This window comes from Mustela nigripes, chromosome 1 (genome assembly GCF_022355385.1).
Source record: "Mustela nigripes isolate SB6536 chromosome 1, MUSNIG.SB6536, whole genome shotgun sequence".
Taxonomy (NCBI): Eukaryota; Metazoa; Chordata; class Mammalia; order Carnivora; family Mustelidae; genus Mustela; species Mustela nigripes.
This window is the reverse complement of record NC_081557.1, coordinates 9,355,569-9,372,517: the sequence shown is the minus strand read 5'-3', so window position 1 is coordinate 9,372,517 and position 16,949 is coordinate 9,355,569. Positions and strand designations below refer to the sequence as shown.

Below are 16,949 nucleotides of genomic sequence, written 5' to 3'. Positions count from 1 at the left end.
AGCCAGGTATGGGAACCACTGGTATGGAAAATTGACTAAATTGTTACCCACCATTCTCATTACTGAGGTACTTGTTATTGTCCCATTCTCTGGATGAGGAGACTGAGGCTCAAGGTAAGGACAAGCAATGGGAAAAATGTTTCCCACAGCACAGGCACAGGGTGTAGCCAACAGTCCTAAAAGGCTGTTGCTGATCTCTGAAAAGATTCCCTCATAACTGGGATGGCATTATTTTAGCTGTGATTAGAAAAGTAATCAGGGTTGTTGTGAAATAATCTTTTCCCCCAGGCAGTGAATTATAACGGCAGAAGTGGAGTGCACAAAAGTCACCTGCAGGGGTGCCTGAGTGGCTCAGCGGGTCAGGAGTCTGCCTTTGACTCGGGTCATGATCCCAGGGTCCTGCGATGGAGCCCCTCATTGGGTTCCCTGTTCAGCCGGGGGCTTGCTTCTCCCTCCCACTCTGCCTGCTGCTCCCCCTCCTCGTGCTCTCTCTCTGTCAAATAAATAGGTGAAAAATCTTTAAAAAAAAGTCACCTGCAATCTCAGCATTGTTAACACTTCGGAGTATGCCAGGGAGAGTCAGAAAGAGAGAGGGAGGGAGGAGGAATTGGAGAGGGAGGAGGAGGAACGGATTTATTTTAAGGCTCGAGGTCATATTGAAAACCAGGGTTTCAGAAGGTCGGATCTGAAGACCACTGGCATCCCAATGCCCGCCCTGCTCATTAGACATGCAGCACCCCTCCCCCACCCTCCCCCTGGGTGGCAGAATCAGACTCTGGAGAAAGATCCCAAGCTGCACGTTTCATATATATTCCAGACCATTCTCATGGCCACTCACTGAAGACTAACAGCCACTGCGGCTTCGAGCTTCCCCAAGAGGAGCCCGTCCTGGATACCCATCGCTTCCAGTGGCTTAGGAGGCCGTCCTGTGTGGACTGATGTATTAAAATACTTGGATCCCGGCTGCCCTTGGGGACCCGGGTACATACTCCCATTTTGCATGGGTTGGCTCCACGCTAGCAGCATCAACAACCGGGTTGCTGTGTCATCCCGCACCAGGCCCCAGCCCCCACACGGCAGCCTCCTGCCCCCGCACCCCACCCCCTTCTTCCATAGCAGTGAACCAACCTACTAACTGGATTCCGCAAGCCAATCACAGCCTGAATCACCTATGATGTCACCATCAGCCAATCAGAGCTCCTCACCAGCATAGGCAGACGGCCTTCACTCTTAGAAAGGTGATAAGGTGTAAAGCAATACCATCCTTTAGGAAAAGAGACGCTGAGGCCTAGGAAGGAGCAGAGGCCCACTAGGGTCACGGCACACAGGTGGCAGAGCCAAGATTAGAAGCCAGGACTCCCAGTGTTCTTCCATACTACCAAGGCCCCATAGGGCCTGGCCCTTGGCTTCCTCAACCTGGGTAGCTTCCTGGCACAGGAGGCAAAGACCAGGGCCGTGGCCCTAGTCCCCACAGCTCTCCCTGCAAGACCTCAGCGGTCAGAAGGAGATCCTTCGATCTCTGTATTTAAGGGCCTGGAGAAAATGGCAGGGTTGGGCCCATGGGAGAGGGGAGCTGCCCCAGATTCTAGCTCTGTCTCAGTGCCCAGTCCCCAGCACCGGCAGGAATTAGGGGGCGCCCTGGCCAGGCCATACTGGCTCCGGCTAATATGCGGATTATGGAAAGGTACCCAAACAAGGCTCCTTTGTGGAAGCCCTGCCTTAGGGAGTCAAGTGACCGCTTAATTCAAGCATGGGCAGGGCCAGCCCCGAGGTGTGGGCTGGGGCACTGGCCATAAGACCCCTAGGAGTCCCCCCGGTCCAGTGGCCAGAACTGTTGTGGGATAGTCTGAGAAGACTGGAGCCCCTCCCGTGAGTAAGGGTCTGCCCAGGCAGGCTGGCTGGGGGGGCTTGGAGGGCCTATGGGGTGGACGGCAGTCCCTGCACTGGTGTGTGAGATGTACACCCATGGGCCGCACGTGTGCATGTGTAGGGGCACCTGTGCGTGTGTGCCAAGTCTCTGAGGTGGGCGTGAGCTTGGTGTGAGGGGGCACAAAGACAGCCAGAGCAAGCGGGGAGAGGCTGGGTGTCAACGCAATTGACAAGCAGTGTCAGTACATTGCTTGCAGAAGTTTTACTTGAGCACTTCCTATGAGAGCACAGCGGGAGCCTCCATTCTCAGGAGGGAATGGTCAGTAAACAAGCAGACATCCTGCAGAATGGAATTTCAAGTAGGACAAGATAAACGCTGTGTAGAGAAATCGACAAGATGAGGGGACAGAGAGTACCAGGGGCACTGGGATGCTATTTACAGGGACAGTGGTTGGGAACAGCCTTTCTGGACAGGTGACCTAAGGTGGGGATGAGCCGTACAGTTAGATGAGAAAGAGCTTCCTCCAGGCAGAAGGATTAGCAAGTGGAAAGGCCTTGGGGGTCACTGTTCAATAGACGTTATTTGAGCATCCCTACCAGCCAGTGATCTGGGCACTGGGGACAAGGCAGTGGACAAGACCCACCAGGCCCCTTACCAGTCTTGCTCCAATTGGTGATTGCGGGTGCTTGGGGGAACTGAGGAACAAGGTGGGGTCAGGACACCACCTGGCTCAGGGGACCAAGTCCATTATGAGGACTTTGCTATTGCTGCTGTCATTGCATTTGTCATACAACTTGAGGGCACGGAGCTGTGCCAAGGCTGTGGGCAGCTCTGGGCTTACTTCCCTGGTTTCCCATGTCCCACAGGCAGGAGGAGCCAAACGGGCCTTTGAGGCCACCTCCTTCCCCTCCTGGTGTGCAGACAGGAAAAGTGAGGCCCAGAGCAGGGAAGAGTCTAGGCTAAGATCATTATGAGGCCCAGACAAGCCCCATCCAAGCCGCCACCCCACCCCAGTCAGTGTCCCTCCCTGTCTGCCTACTAGGACCCAAACCCACTTGCTGCAGCCCAGCGCCCGGCCATGACAGTCACGTACTCAAGCCAAGTGGCTAATGCCCGCTTAGGCTCCTTCTCCCGCCTGCTGCTGTGCTGGCGAGGCAGCATCTACAAACTGCTCTATGGAGAGTTCCTCATCTTCCTGCTCAGCTACTATGCCATCCGTTTCATTTACAGGTGCAGAGGGACAGGCTGGGGCGGGGACCCGGGAGAGCCGAGGCCCAGGAGGGCCGCAGTGGGGCTTGGGACAACCAGCCAGCCAGTCAGTGGGCTAATATACCAGTAGACCTTGAAGGCTGATCTGAGCTCCTGGCCAAGCCTGGGTAGGGGGTAGGGGGGTTGGGGGCTGAGGGTTGGGGTCCAGAGAGGGGGTAAAAGAAGGCAGCCTGGGAGGCAGCTCTGTGCAGGCTGGGAGTATCTTTCCTCCAACCCAGGGAGAGGCTTCTGGAACCCAGGCCTTAGCTGGTCCCAGCCAGCCAGCCTATTTTCCTGAGTCCCACAAGCTCACAGGCCCAAACTGTATTCCCCATCCCCATAAAAATGTTTACTTAAATAAAATAGAGGACAGATATGATCACAGAATATATGAAAGCATTCTGAATGGAAAAAGCACTAATGACTGAAATGGACTGAAAAACTATCAAATACAGAAAATTCTTAATTTCATAATTACAATACCAGTAACAAAGCACATTGGTTTTCTTTGGTTGTTGCGCAGGCACCAACATATGTTGATTTAAAAAAAAAATAGACTTTATTTTTTAGAGTTTTAAGTTGATAGAATTGAGCAGAAGGTAGAGAGTGTCCGTGTATCCCCTCAAGCACACACAGTCGCCTCCACTACCAACATGCCACAGCCAAGTGGCACATTTGTCACACTAGCTGAACCCACAAGGACACTCCACCACCACCCAAAGCCCACAGTTTACACTAGGGTCCACTCTTGTTGTACATTCTATGGGTTTGGACAAATGACATTTATCTACCATGACAGTATCATACAGAGTAGGTTCACCGTCCTAAAAACCCTCTGCGCTTAACCTACTCATTCACCTCACCTCACCGTGTTTTTTTAAAAGACCCTCTTTGTTTGAACCTGCTTTCAAGCTATCTTTTGGATCCCTTAAAAGGGTCAGTGGTGCCTAAAAGTGACTCCTTCGGCAGGACCTTCCTTCCTAGAGATCACAGAAAACCTCCTGAGGGTGCCTCTTCCAGCCATGGAGCCCAGGTCTCCTTGGGGTTTGGGACACCAGAGGAGTGGGACCTAGCTCAGGCCAGAGGAGGGGCCCCAGGCAGGGCCAGTGAAAGGGACCGGGAAGTGGTGGGGGTAGCAAAGAGGCAGTCACACTCCTACCCTTGGCCTGGCTGGAGCCAGTACGGGTCTCAGCCGCGTCTTCGCAGGGTCTACACATCCCACACCACCCCCTTCGCCCCGCCCCAGGATGGCCCTCACGGAGGAACAGCAGGTGATGTTTGAGAAACTGACCCTGTATTGTGACAGCTACATCCAGCTCATCCCCATTTCCTTCGTGCTGGGTGAGCTCCCCCTCTGGCGTGTCGGGATCCCAGTGGCTGCTCCAGGCTCCACACAGCTGGACTACAAGGAACTAGCTGGGGGAAGGCCAGTGGTGCGTCGGTGCCTTTCGGCTGTTCAGGAATATGAGGAGACTGCAGCCAGACGGACTTAAGTTAGACATTAGGAAGGACGTTAGCACCCAAGACCCCAGTTTCTGAGGGCAGTGCTGACATAGTCCCTGGAGCCTCTGAGCAGGAGTGGGGGTTGGGGAGGATCTAGCAGGGTCCTGGAAGAGGCAGGGGACCCCCAGGAGAGAGAACTGGAGGCTCCTAGGCCTTCATGCGGGGCTCCGATGGTCTTCCCCTCCTGAGCGTCTTTCAGAAGGATCGGGGCTGGGCCCGCTCCCATCAGAAAGATGGAGAAACGGAGGCATCGCCCTCGCTTGGCTCTGGCCGCAGCCTGGGCCCTCGCCCCCCGCCCCCTCCCCCGCCTCTCCTGCCCAGGCTTCTACGTGACGCTGGTCGTGACCCGCTGGTGGAACCAGTACGAGAACCTGCCGTGGCCCGACCGCCTTATGAACCTGGTGTCGGGCTTGGTGGAGGGCAAGGACGAGCAAGGGCGGCTGCTGCGGCGCACGCTCATCCGCTACGCCAACCTGGGCAACGTGCTCATCCTGCGCAGCGTCAGCGCCGCGGTCTACAAGCGCTTTCCCAGCCCCCAGCACCTGGTGAAAGCAGGTGGGCGGACCCCGGGGCGGGGCCCGGGCGGGAACAGGGGGCGGGGCCGGAGCAGATGGGTGGAGCCAGTGCCTCCGGACCGGAGATTGGGTGGGGCCAGGAGCGGGGTGGGATCGAGACCTCGTCTAATTGGGCGGGGCGGAGTCGGGCGCGAGAAGATGGGTGGGAGCGGGGCGGGGAACCGCCTGTGAGGATGGGGTCTGAGATAGGGTTAAGGACCGTTGAGGGATGAGGGAAGAGTGGGGACTGAGGGCGGGGGGCGGGGCGCTGGGAACTGGCGAGAAAGTACCGGTCGGCCTCCCTCTGCCCTTTCCTGCCCAGTTCCCGCGGTTTTCAGTCTGCATTTCTGCGACCTCCGTCCGTGAGACAGACCCTTCTCACGTACGGAGGCCAGAACAGCGCGTAGTGGGCACTCAGTAATTATTTGTTGAAAGAAGATGGCAAAGGAGTTCCGTGGTCCCAATGAACTTGGGCCTAAATCCTGGGCCTCTGCAAGGCCTGGCCAGCACCCAACCCCCAACCCCCAACCCCGCGCCATCTGATCTATGGCTTCTCCTACCCACTGCCTTCTTCACTCCACTCCGCAGGCTTTATGACCCCCGCGGAACGCAAGCACTTGGAAAAGCTGAGCTTGCCGCACAACACGTTCTGGGTGCCCTGGGTGTGGTTTGCCAACTTGTCGATGAAGGCGTGGCTTGCAGGTCGAATCCGGGACCCTGTCCTGCTCCAGAGCCTGCTGGACGTGAGCTCACCACACTGCTGGGGCTGATGCGGAGTGGGGGTGGGTTGTACCCCAGGTGGAACAGCTTCCTTCAAAGACAAGGCTTGAGGCTCTTTCTAGAACCTGCCTTGGTATTGTAGGACTTTGACCAACAAGGATTCCACAGCCCACTGTAACCCCTCTCCCCAATTCCCCTCCCAATTCGTCTCTAAAGTGAGCCTCTTCTCAGAGGCTCCTTTTTGATAGATGTGGAGGCTGATGTCCTGGCTCCTTTTTGATAGATGTGGAAGTTGAGGCACAGAGAGATTAAGTGAGTGACCACATAGCCAGGGCTGGGCCATGAGTGCCGGTCCCTGGCCCCTGGGGGAAGAGCTGGGGTTGAGCCTAGGAGAGCAAAGAGCAGTCAGAACCCCAACCCTCCCTCCTGCTCCCCAGGAAATGAACATCTTGCGCACTCAGTGTGGACATCTGTTCGCCTACGACTGGATCAGTATCCCGCTGGTGTACACGCAGGTGAGGACGAGGGCAGTGAAGCTGTCCCTTAGGGAAACAGGGACTGGGAGGACTCAGGAAACAGCCTGTGATGAGAAGGGCTCACTTAGGGGCTAAGAGGCTCATCCTGGGAGTTAGGTGTGGACTTTGCAGCTTCTGACAAGTTTGAAGAGTCCAGACTCCTGTCTAGTTCAGCCCAGTGGAGGGAATGTGATTATCCCCATTTTAAAGTGATCGCGGAGACCCAAAGTCACAGGAGTGTGCAAATCAGAGTAAGGACTTGTCCTCCCAGGCTGGGGAGCTTCCTGACTCCAGGTTCCCAGCCAGCCCATTTCTGCTGCCACCTAACCCCCCCCCCCCCCCCCCCCCCCCCCCCCGCCCACCCAGGTGGTGACCGTGGCTGTGTACAGCTTCTTCCTGGCTTGCCTGATTGGGCGGCAGTTCCTGAACCCAGCCAAGGCCTACCCTGGCCACGAGCTGGACCTCGTTGTACCTGTCTTCACGTTCCTGCAGTTTTTCTTTTACGCCGGCTGGCTGAAGGTGAGAGTCTGCAATGAGAGAGAGAGAGATGGGCTGTGGTCGTGGCTGGAAGGGTCATGGCTGGCCAGGAAAGGAGAGTTTCAAATGTGGAAAGCAGAGTGCTGGGCCTCCACCACAGCCCTCTGGTCTGCTCCTTCCCTGTGTCTTTACATATGAAGACCCTGAGACCCAGAGAGGAGTGGGACCTGCTTGAGGCCAGTCTGATCCCAGAGCTTCACCTGAGGCCTTGAACTTAGCAGGCTGGACCGACACAGGGAAAGCTCACTTGTCAAACCATGGGCTATGTCCCCTCGAGAGAATGTTCCCCAGATGTTTGTCCGGAACAAGGGAAATGCACAGAAGAAGAACAGCAGTCGCAGGCCCTGCTGGCGAGGCAGCCCCTTTGGGCCCGGCGATGAGGCTCTGGTTCCAAATTTGTTCCCTCGGCTTAGTAAAACAGAAGTCCTGATGCTGACTACTCCAGCCCCCATCCTTCCAAGGCAGATTAACACCACCTCTTCTCCCTCAAGATATCCATCTGTGATGGGGGTGGTGGCGGCGGCGGTGGGGGGGCGGGGGCTCCCATCCCTGTCCCAAGTGGCTTTTCCAAGTATTCCTCCCACTACTTCCAGGGCTCCTCCTAATAGGAGTTCTGAAGAACACAGTTTTCTCCGCATCCCTATTTTTCCTCTGTTTCTCCCACACTCTCTGTCTCTTCCTCTTTTCCTTTACTTTTTGGTAGTGGTGGTGATGGTAGGTGGCCCCCTCCCTCCCTCTCATCCACATTTCACATGTGTGTGAAACACACACACACACACACACACACACACAGATATTCCCTCATCCCTGCAGTCATCTTTGGTTTCTAAAGCACAAACCAGATCACACCATTTTTCTGCTCGAAATTCCCTAGTGGCTTACAGGAGGTCTCTTGAACCCTTAATGCAGCCCCTCCCTGCTGTGGAGATTTGTTCAGGGGGCCTAATGCAGAGATTTGTGGAGTTCCAGGGAAGGTACAGGAAGGGAAGGGACGGGGGTGACTCTACTAAGTGACAGGCTCAAGGACAGCTCTGGGTGTTGAGGGAGCAGCGGGCATAGGAGAGGGGCTCAGGCTCGATGACCTGAAGGGAGGGGGACTGTGTGCGGGGGCCTATGAGCGTGGGTGGCTGGAGCCCTCACATACCGGCTTTGAAGATGGTGGGCAGGCAGGAGGGGCATCGTGGCGGGGGGGTGGTGTGTGGAAAGGGCAAGAGCCGAAGTTTAAGGGCGCGGAGCAAGGCTGCAGGGAGTCTGCCTGAGGACTTCCAGAGCCCCCTCCCCTCTCTCCAAGGTGGCAGAGCAGCTCATCAACCCATTTGGAGAGGATGATGATGACTTTGAGACCAACTGGATTGTCGACAGGAGCTTGCAGGTTTTTGGGGAGAGAGGGAGCCTGTCCTGTGGACCTTCCCTGAACTGAACTCAAGGAGGGGGCCGCACGGCTCTGCAGGGAGGCCTCCTGGTGAATTGCTCTCCCCGCTCCCCAGCCAACCATTCACCCCAGCTTTTGAGGCTGCATATAGACATCAGTCTGTCCATTTCACAAGTGAGGAAACTGAGGCCCAGAGAGAGGGAAGTGATCTCTCTCTGACCTTGGGCTGACCTTGCTTTTTGGGCTTCTCCTTCTGTGCCTGGGAACCAGGTGTCCCTGTTGGCTGTGGATGAGATGCACCAGGACCTGCCTCCGATGGAGCGGGATATGTACTGGAATGAGCCGGAACCACAACCCCCCTACACAGCTGCTTCTGCCCAGTCTTGTCGAGCCTCCTTTTTAGGCTCCACCTTCAACATCAGGTGAGCAGTGCCAGGGAACCACGTTGGTGGGTAGGAAAGCCTACGCACGAGAACTTGGAAAAGCTCTAGTTAATATGTATTGGATGCATGCTGAGTGCTGGGAACTCCACTAAGCTCTTTATATAAACTAGTTTTTTCTTCCCCATAATCCTGGTTTGGTATCTTGAGTTTTCAGATGATTAAGTCCAAGTTCAGAGAGGTTAAATAGGTTGCCCAGCCCAAGGTCACATAGTTAGCAAGTGGAGCACTGGGACCCGGTGTGTCTGCTTCTACCTCCACACCTGCAATCCTTACCCTGTACTGCTTAGTAACTCCTAATCTATAACCTATAAGTAACCTAGTAACCTATAAGGGCTTTCAGATGCCTCCAGCCTAAGCCTCCCATGCCCAGACTTGGAAATTGAGGCCCAGAGAAAGAAGGGACTTACTCAAGGCCTGACAGTGATCAGTGATGCAGTTGGAATGGCAGAGCCTGGTTCCTGACTCTGGTCCAAAGCTACACTTTCTGATAAGCCAGGATGTTTAGATGGGGAGTGAAGGGGCAGGGGGCGGTCCTCTAGGATGGGGGTGGGGCAAGCATGTACCAGCAAGAGGCTAATTCATCACAGGTACCTTCTGGGTAGTGTCTGTGCTACAGTACAGGCCTTGGGTCACCCACAGCAGCCGAACTTTCCTGCACCTGGGTCCCGTTTCTCTGATTCGGTCTGATTCCCTTGTGAGCTGCAGCTGGGCCACATTGTCCTCTCTGCTGTAGGACAGTGGAGAGGACTGTTCGGAGAATCCTCTGTGTGTCAGGGTCCTTTCCATCCAGGTTTTCTTCCACAGCATTGAGTATATTATCTTTTAAAAATCAAATACCCTACTAAGCCATAATTTGAATTAGCTAGAGTTCTTCGTGGGTGTGAGGCAGTTTCAAAAAAGTGATGAAATGAAGGGTGGAGGCTTGCTTAGGTCAGAAACATTTCTGGAAGTTGCTTTTGAATTCCATATGATCTGTGCTCTAATGGCTGAGGGTTGGGTGGGGAACAAAGAATATTATACATAGACCTTGTCTCCAAGGAACACACAATTTAGTGAGGAGGCTCACACCCAAGGCCCAGACTCTGGACACAAGGTACACGGTAGTGGATGCCTGGGAGAGACAGGACATAGGAGAGAGACCACCTTTGGCCTGGGAGGGGGCCCTCCAGCTGGACCTGGAGCTGGGCCTCGAAGCATGGAGAGAATGTGGACCCCGGCGACAGGCCACGTTCTGGGATAGTGGGCTTTCTCCTGCAGAGTAAAGGCTTTGGGCTCCCAGGGGGCCACACTTCTCTTTGTGGATGCGGTTCCCCAGCCTACCCAGAGTCACTCCTGGGCCTGATCTCACCCACCACACCTGGGGTCCAGTAGTTCGGGTCGCTTGGAGGGAGGGATGTCGAAGATGGAGACAAGGAGAGAGCCCTTCACGAGACAGGCTAGGGAGCTTCGCGATTGTGGGCAAGAGGGGGCCCCAGAACAGTGAGGTGAGCTGGGCTGGGAAGGAGTAAGAGGGCAGTGCAGTACAGGACGGGTCAGGAGAGAGGGGAGTCCAGGCATTGTGACGAACACTGTGTGTTCTTGGCTTTGGGTCAAAAGGAGGGAAAAGAGGGGTAAAAAGAAGTCGGGTTTGGCTTTGGTCCTTTGTGCCCTACTCAACCCCGAGTCTTACACTTCTTTCCAGTCTGCACAAGGAGGACATGGAGTTTTGGTCCAACCCACAGGAAGAGGAGGAGGAGGGCACACACACTGGTATCATTGGCCGCTTCCTAGGGTTACAGTCCCACGACTACCATCCCCCCAGAACAAACTCAAAGACCAAACTACTGTGGCCCAAGAAAGGAAGCCTTCTCCATGAGGGCCAGCTCAAGAAACTCGGGGGTACCAGGCAGAACTCTAGGGACCAGGAAAGCAGCAAGGCCTGGAGGATTAAGGAGGAGGATGCTTTTGAGACTGCTGCACTGTACGGGAGGTCAGGCTACCACAGTGCCCCACAGACACCCCTCAGCCACACACCTATGGTCTTCCCACCTGGACAGTCAGCACCCTCAAGCCTTCGCAGAGTCTCAGGTACAGACAGTGCTGTCAAAGACCAAAGCCTACAATCCCTGACTCCTGGGACAAAGACCAGTTTCGAACTGCTTCCAGACAGTGCTGGGTTCTCAGCAGAGCCCCCAGAATCGGGTCACCTGAAGAGGAAAACTGTCGAGTTTAACCTGACAGACATGTCGGAGACCCCTGAACATCATTTCAAAGAAGCACATTCGGACCAACCAACTAACCTACACACTATACTGAAAGGTCATGAAGATCCCTATTGGGCCTTGGAAAACAGGTGTGTCCTCTCTACCTTTAAGGGTCACTTCACCTCCCCCCACCGCCATGGGTGGGAAGGCCCACCTGATCTTCCCTTGCTTTGACTGTACCCTTCTACCTTCCTGGGAGCCCATTTTCCTATGGTGCCCTCACCACCAGAGCATGCTGTACTTACCAGCACTGGCTTGGGGCACACACCTGGCCACTTCAGCAAGAGCCCTAGAAGATGAGAGCTTTTGACATCACTAGGGAAGAGCTCTCTGGGTCCAGGGTGAAGGGAAGGGGAGGTTGCATGGACAGGACAGATGGCCGGTGGCCACCAAGCCAGGCTTAAGCGCTCAGATGTTCTGCCTGGACCCAGCTTACTTTTGAGTAGCAGATGCAAAACCATGAGGCAGAGCGGGGGGGGGGGGGGGGGGGGGGGTGTTTCTGGGCTGTAGCACAAGGACTCCACTCACTGCCCAGGGATCGTATATGAAGACTCCCCCATAACCTTAGTGATCCTGAATTACTTCCAGAAAGTGTTACACCCCCGGAAGCTGGCAGATGGTTAAGGTAAGGGTATCCAGGTCCCTTGGGATACCTCACTGCTTTGGGGTACCCAAGACTTCTGAACATAAATGTGCTTTGTGTCTCCTTGCGGGCAACCCACTGGGGTCACAAAACCATTTCCCCCCATTCTGGATCTCACCGTTAGATCCACTCTACCCACTACACACCTATCATGTGAGAACTGAACTTCCTGTTTTCTGGATTTCCAAGCAGTCACTGCTGTGGTTGAAGTAGTTATGAAAAACCTGAAAGAGCTAGTCTTAGATCTAGCTCAACAAACTTCTACCCATCACTGCAGTTTGTCTGGGAAAGGATGTGAACACAGTCGTTAGCAAGAAGAGTTGGCTCCGCGGGTCCCAGACACTCCTCCTTCTGTATTTGAGGGGTCCTAACCTTTGCTGTTAACTCTCCACTTAGCATTATCTTCCAGACTCACATTGTAAACCCTTCTCCCATTCTCTCTAGGGATGAAGCACATTCTTAGCCTGCTTCCCAACAGGGGACGCTTCACTGGCCTGGTCCTACCTGCACGTACACCAGCGGGACACTGATCCAGTCACAGCCATACAGCCGTCCACACTGAAGATTGTGTTCATAGGACAGCCTGAACTAAATGGTTAGCTTAATGGGTAACAAAATCCAGTTTCAGGACTTAAGCTTTTAAATGACTTTTGTACATAAAAATCATGAAAACCTGGAATGAACCATTATACATGGAATCAGGAGTCCTTAAGTCCTGTCTGAATTTAACACACTCAGCCTTCTTATCTTTTCCAAACTTAGGATTTTCCTCCCAGGCATTTCATGTTGGTCACTGTGATTCAACTTCCAGCACTTGAACAGATATTCTTCGCAAGGACGATCTAGATACATTTCCAGCCCAAGAACTCAAATGACAGTAACTGGGTACCAAATTACTTTATTTGAAGGAATGGTACAAATGAAAGAGTTAAGTAGATGTTTTGGTATAACTTATAGAAAAGGTAAGGTAACCCCAACATGCATGCATGGCCTCAGGGACCAGGTGGCTCGGGAGACAGCCTAAGGCTTAGCTCTCACTATCACTGTTTCCCAAGGTGTGCTTGTCAAAGAGATACTCTGCCATGCCAGATTCGGGGGCCCCCATCTTGCGCAGGTTGGTTACGTGGTCACCCAATTCTTTGATGGATTTCACCTGCTCATTCAAGTAGTGAGTCTCAATGAAGTCACACAACTAGAAAACAGAATGGGGAAGAAAGTTAATGGTTAAGCTTTCCCAGCCCCCAAGGGGCAAATGACTCCTTCCAGTCCGTCTCCAATTGCTAATACTCACATGGGGGTCATTTTTATCAGTGGCCAGTTTGTGCAGTTCCAGTAGTGATTGATTCACACTCTTTTCCAAGTGTAATGCACACTCCATTGCATTCAGCCCATTCTCCCAATCATCACGGTCTGGTTTCTGAAAGAGGAGGTCACATCAATTAATCTGTAGCTTCTACCGATTAATCCACTAGTCAGCAAGCACCTAACATGTCAGCAAAAGGGACATTCAAGTTTCTCCAACAGTTTCCAACTTAACATCCTTGCCCATTACCCTTCACCTCGTTTAGCTGAAATGAAAGGCCTAAAAAAAAGCACAGAACCCAAAAGTGACCCCATTTTGTAAGGCCAACTGCTACCTTGGTCATTTCTGACACCTGACGACTGCTAGATAAATCACGAAGCAGGGGATTTCTAGGAGCTTTTGTTCACCTTGATATCCTGAAGGAAGATTCGGCCACCTCGTTGGTTCTGCAGCTTCATCAATTTCTCAGCATGTTCCCTCTCCTCATGAGATTGGTGGAGAAAATATTTGGCGAAGTTCTTCAAAGCCACATCATCACGGTCAAAGTAGTAAGACTGAATGGGGTTCATGAACATGTTTGTTAGGAACACCCAAGAAAGGCACTCTGCCACCTCGCCTCTCTCAAAGCTCAGCAAGAAAGGGGGCTGCACTGAAGGACACCAGACGGGGGTGGGGGATAGGGGGCAGCTGGCTGTGTTCCCGAACTGAACACAACACTAAAATTAGTCTGACTAAAATAAAACTTGGGTCCTTGAAAGGAAGTTTACTACAAGGAACCTTAGGAGTATCATAGGGCATTGTCCCCAGCGTGGAATTTAAGACTGTTATTAATGTGTTCTTCTCGCCAGTGTCAAATTTGATCGGAGACGGTGTGGGTGCTATTTACCCTGCACAAATAGTGCCTTCTCTCCCCACTCCCTGATTAACCCGTGTCAGAATAGCTTGCCAGCTTAGAGCAGACCATGGATTTCTAAAATTAACCCATTAGTCAAGGTGACAACTGTTGCCAATGCTGGGATCTACCAAAAAAAATCGCCAGCAGAAAGCAAAAAAAATGTTTCAGTTTTAGATAGTTGCTCTATTCACCTGTTCCTGAAATGCAACGGCAGTCGGGGAAATCCAGGCCTGTTTTCAAACCCATCTAAAACTTGTCTATTCTCGGACGATTTGCAAAATCGTAAGACAATTCTAAGCAAAACTCCCACCACCCCGCCTAATAACAGAATTTTGGAAAACGGATCCCACTGATCAGTGCGTGGAGAAATTCTTTGCCCAGTAACCGTTGGTGTAGTTTATCTAAAAACCAAGGGTTCGATTAGCAGGCGATAACTCTCAGGCACAAAAAGGACCAAGCGCGTGCGTGCCCGGGCCAAAGGACAGATGACTAAGACAGCTGTGTCCGCAGAAAAGATTTCCACGCTTCAATTCAAGTGGGACTCAGAGATAAGCACAACAGAGGGGTGGCGACGGCTGCTCAGAGAGTGGTCGGCCCACGAGAGATAAGGCACTTAGCACCAGCTCCCCACCCCCCTCAGCCACCTCGGTTGCCATTCGATACCATTTCCCAGCAGGCTCCGCCATAGGGGGTGGGAGGGGGAGACGGGGGCTGGACCACTTCGCCCCCATTACCCAAGCAAACGATGGCCCCGGATCACGTGATCGACGCAGGCGGGATGAAAACACAAAAAACCACTTTCCTAACTGCGGGATTGTACAGGTTGCAACGGCTCCAACTCTGGGATTCCAGGAGACCAGGCTCTTTAAGTACAGAGCGATGCGCAGAGGCGGCCCTCGCCAGAGAGGGAGCCCTCCCACGGGGCAGTGGGAAAGGGCGGGCTGGAGAACTTCTGCGCAAATGCTGGGAGGCCTCGAGCACCGTCCATTTTCCAGCAGGACGCGCGGAGGCGGGACGGCCAGCGCCTTGGCCACACCCCCGCCCCGCCCCGCCGCCCGGGGACACCGCCCCCGCCCGCGGGAGAGCGCTCACCATGGACAGGTAGACGTAAGAGGCGTAGAGCTCCAGGTTGATCTGGCGGTTGATGGCGGCCTCCGAGTCCTGGTGGTAGTTCTGGCGCACCTGCGAAGGGGACGCGGTCGTCATGGCGGCGGCTGAGGAGAGGCGGCGGCGGGCAGCGGCTGCGCGGCGCTGGAGCGGCGACGGGGGGCCTTGGAGCGGTCCGAGGACGCTGTGAGGAGATGGCGGAGGGCTGGCTCTGAGCGGCCGGCCGGGGCGAGGGGACGAGCGCCGGGTTCCGTCCAAGCACTGTTGAAGCAGGAACCCGCGGCGACTCTCGGCGGAGATGTGGCGCAGTCGGCGGCGGCCCCTACTTATAGCGGGATCGGGCGTCAGGCTCATCCGGCCAATCAAGCTGCCCGCCCGCCGTGCGGAGCCCCGCCTTTTCCGGTGGGCGCGCGGCCCCGCCTCAGAGCCATGGGGGAGGGGCGGCCCCGCCGCGGGAGGCTTTGCGTGTCCCGCTGCGCGTGGGGCTCGGCGGGTGTCCTTTCGAGCCCTGACGTCGTCTGTGGGGCCGCAGGGAAGACGTGGGGACCAACGCGAAGCCCAGCCCCGAGCCCTGGGCCCAGGGCGTCCTGGGTCGCGGAACCGACGGAAAGTGCCCTTGGCCCTGGGGGCGTCGGGGCGAGTCTGAGCCCGTCTTGTCCAAGGGCATGTTAGGAATCCGAGCGGTAGGGCAGCGGTTACCGCACCCGAGGTGATTTCCTCGTCTTGTAAATCACAAAGTGGAAACCTGGGCCCTACGAGGTCGTGTGAGTCATAGGTGGAGCTGAGAAAGGGTTCACTTTCTCTTCCTCAAGGTCTAGCTGGGAGCAAAACGCGGGCGGACAGTCCCCCGCCCCTCCGATTCCCGCGACCCTGTCCGCCTTCGGCTGAAAGCAAATATGGCTCCTTGTGCTGCTTATACAACAAAGGCTGGGCGGGCGTGTGTCCCGGAGACACGAAGAGCGCCTTCCCGGAGGGAGCCGCGGGGGTGAGCCCCTGGGCTTCTGAGAAAATCGGGAGAGCGGGGGTTAGAATTGAAAGGAGAAGCCACTTGGATCGGGAGACAAGTCATGAGGCCTTTCTGCAACGGCCGCCATAGCCGGCCCCAGTCACGGGAGACTCAGCTGAGGGGCCTTGGAGGGAGCCCCCTCCTAGGGTTACCCTTGGAGAGAAGCTGATGGGGCTGAATGTGCCACAGGCTTCCCAGGTGCAAGAAGCCCAGGAAGGGCAAGGCCACCGAGCCTGGCTTGCAGCTGCGTCCCAGGCACGGAGTGGGTGTGAATTCGAGGGTGGCAGAATTGCTGCTAGGCCCGGGCTCCTTTCTTCCAGTTCCCCCCAGTCGGCTGGCTTCCAGGCTCCCTCATTACCAGGCCCTTCCACACAGGGGGGCGACCTGTCCAAGACCCTTTCCACGGTGTTCTCAATCATGAAACTGGAAACTGAACTTCCCAACCTTAAAAAAGGAAGGAACGCTACTAAAATACTAAAAGAAGTTTCTGATGGAATAGTGGTGATTTCTCTTTCTTGGGTCTTTGCTATATCATTTCAAAATGAACATATGTTGCTCTCAGGGGAAAAAAAAATTAGTGGGGCTTGAGCTACAAAAAAATAAGCAGAAGGCTGCTGGGAGAGTGTAGACAGGGGGTACCTTAGTCTGAGATAGAACGTCAGGAAGGCTTTCCTAGGAAAGTGACAGTTGAGCCAAGTTTGAAGAAAAAGCTGGAAGGGAGGTAGAATGGAGTAGGAGATAGGGGAATTCCAAGTAGAGAGAACAGCATGTACAAAGGTAAAGGTATGGAAATGCATGGCCTGCCCAAGGTACCTTTAAGAAAATGTGTTGGCCTGGTGAATGCTGGAAAGATGATACAGGATTGTGTACCATAAAAAGGGTTTACATTTTATTCTGGGGAGCCTGGAGACACTAAGGGATTTCTAACCAGGGAGATACCACATTTGTTTTATTTCTAGAAATCGTGCACTCTTAAGGTAAGAGTACAGA

At 54.4% G+C, this 16,949-nt stretch overlaps 2 protein-coding genes across 3 annotated transcripts; one reads left to right on the top strand and one right to left on the bottom strand.

Moving 5' to 3' along the window:
* The first annotated feature begins 4,222 nt into the window (after positions 1-4,222).
* BEST1 (bestrophin 1) lies at positions 4,223-12,270 on the top strand. 2 transcript variants are annotated; one of them, XM_059385116.1, is made up of 9 exons: positions 4,223-4,459; positions 4,943-5,176; positions 5,764-5,918; positions 6,333-6,410; positions 6,777-6,929; positions 8,239-8,319; positions 8,590-8,741; positions 10,444-11,094; positions 12,093-12,270. In XM_059385116.1, the coding sequence occupies exons 1-9, from the start codon at positions 4,366-4,368 to the stop codon at positions 12,109-12,111; spliced, it is 1,617 nt and encodes a 538-aa protein (XP_059241099.1). In that variant the 5' UTR covers positions 4,223-4,365; the 3' UTR covers positions 12,112-12,270. The 2 variants fall into 2 exon arrangements, with proteins under 2 accessions (XP_059241099.1, XP_059241162.1); XM_059385179.1 differs by lacking the exon at positions 8,239-8,319.
* Positions 12,271-12,530: 260 nt separating this feature from the next.
* On the bottom strand, positions 12,531-15,298 carry FTH1 (ferritin heavy chain 1). Its single transcript, XM_059404164.1, has 4 exons — positions 14,939-15,298; positions 13,359-13,505; positions 12,940-13,065; positions 12,531-12,840 (listed from the first exon to the last, which is right to left on the bottom strand). Exons 1-4 carry the CDS (start codon positions 15,050-15,052, stop codon positions 12,676-12,678), a joined length of 552 nt encoding a protein of 183 aa, XP_059260147.1. The 5' UTR covers positions 15,053-15,298; the 3' UTR covers positions 12,531-12,675.
* Positions 15,299-16,949: the final 1,651 nt, after the last annotated feature.

Bases quoted from the DNA above. Each gene is read 5' to 3' on its own strand.
- BEST1 (XM_059385116.1), top strand. From the start codon at position 4,366: ATGGCCCTCACGGAGGAACAGCAGGTGATGTTTGAGAAACTGACCCTG. The intron at 5,177-5,763 runs GTGGGCGGACCC...TCCACTCCGCAG, and splicing joins CCAGCACCTGGTGAAAGCAG to GCTTTATGACCCCCGCGGAA. The intron at 8,320-8,589 runs GTTTTTGGGGAG...CCTGGGAACCAG, and splicing joins TTGTCGACAGGAGCTTGCAG to GTGTCCCTGTTGGCTGTGGA.
- FTH1 (XM_059404164.1), bottom strand. From the start codon at position 15,052: ATGACGACCGCGTCCCCTTCGCAGGTGCGCCAGAACTACCACCAGGAC. The intron at 13,066-13,358 runs GTGAACAAAAGC...CTCCTCTTTCAG, and splicing joins TCTTCCTTCAGGATATCAAG to AAACCAGACCGTGATGATTG. The intron at 12,841-12,939 runs GTGAGTATTAGC...TCTGTTTTCTAG, and splicing joins CTGATAAAAATGACCCCCAT to TTGTGTGACTTCATTGAGAC.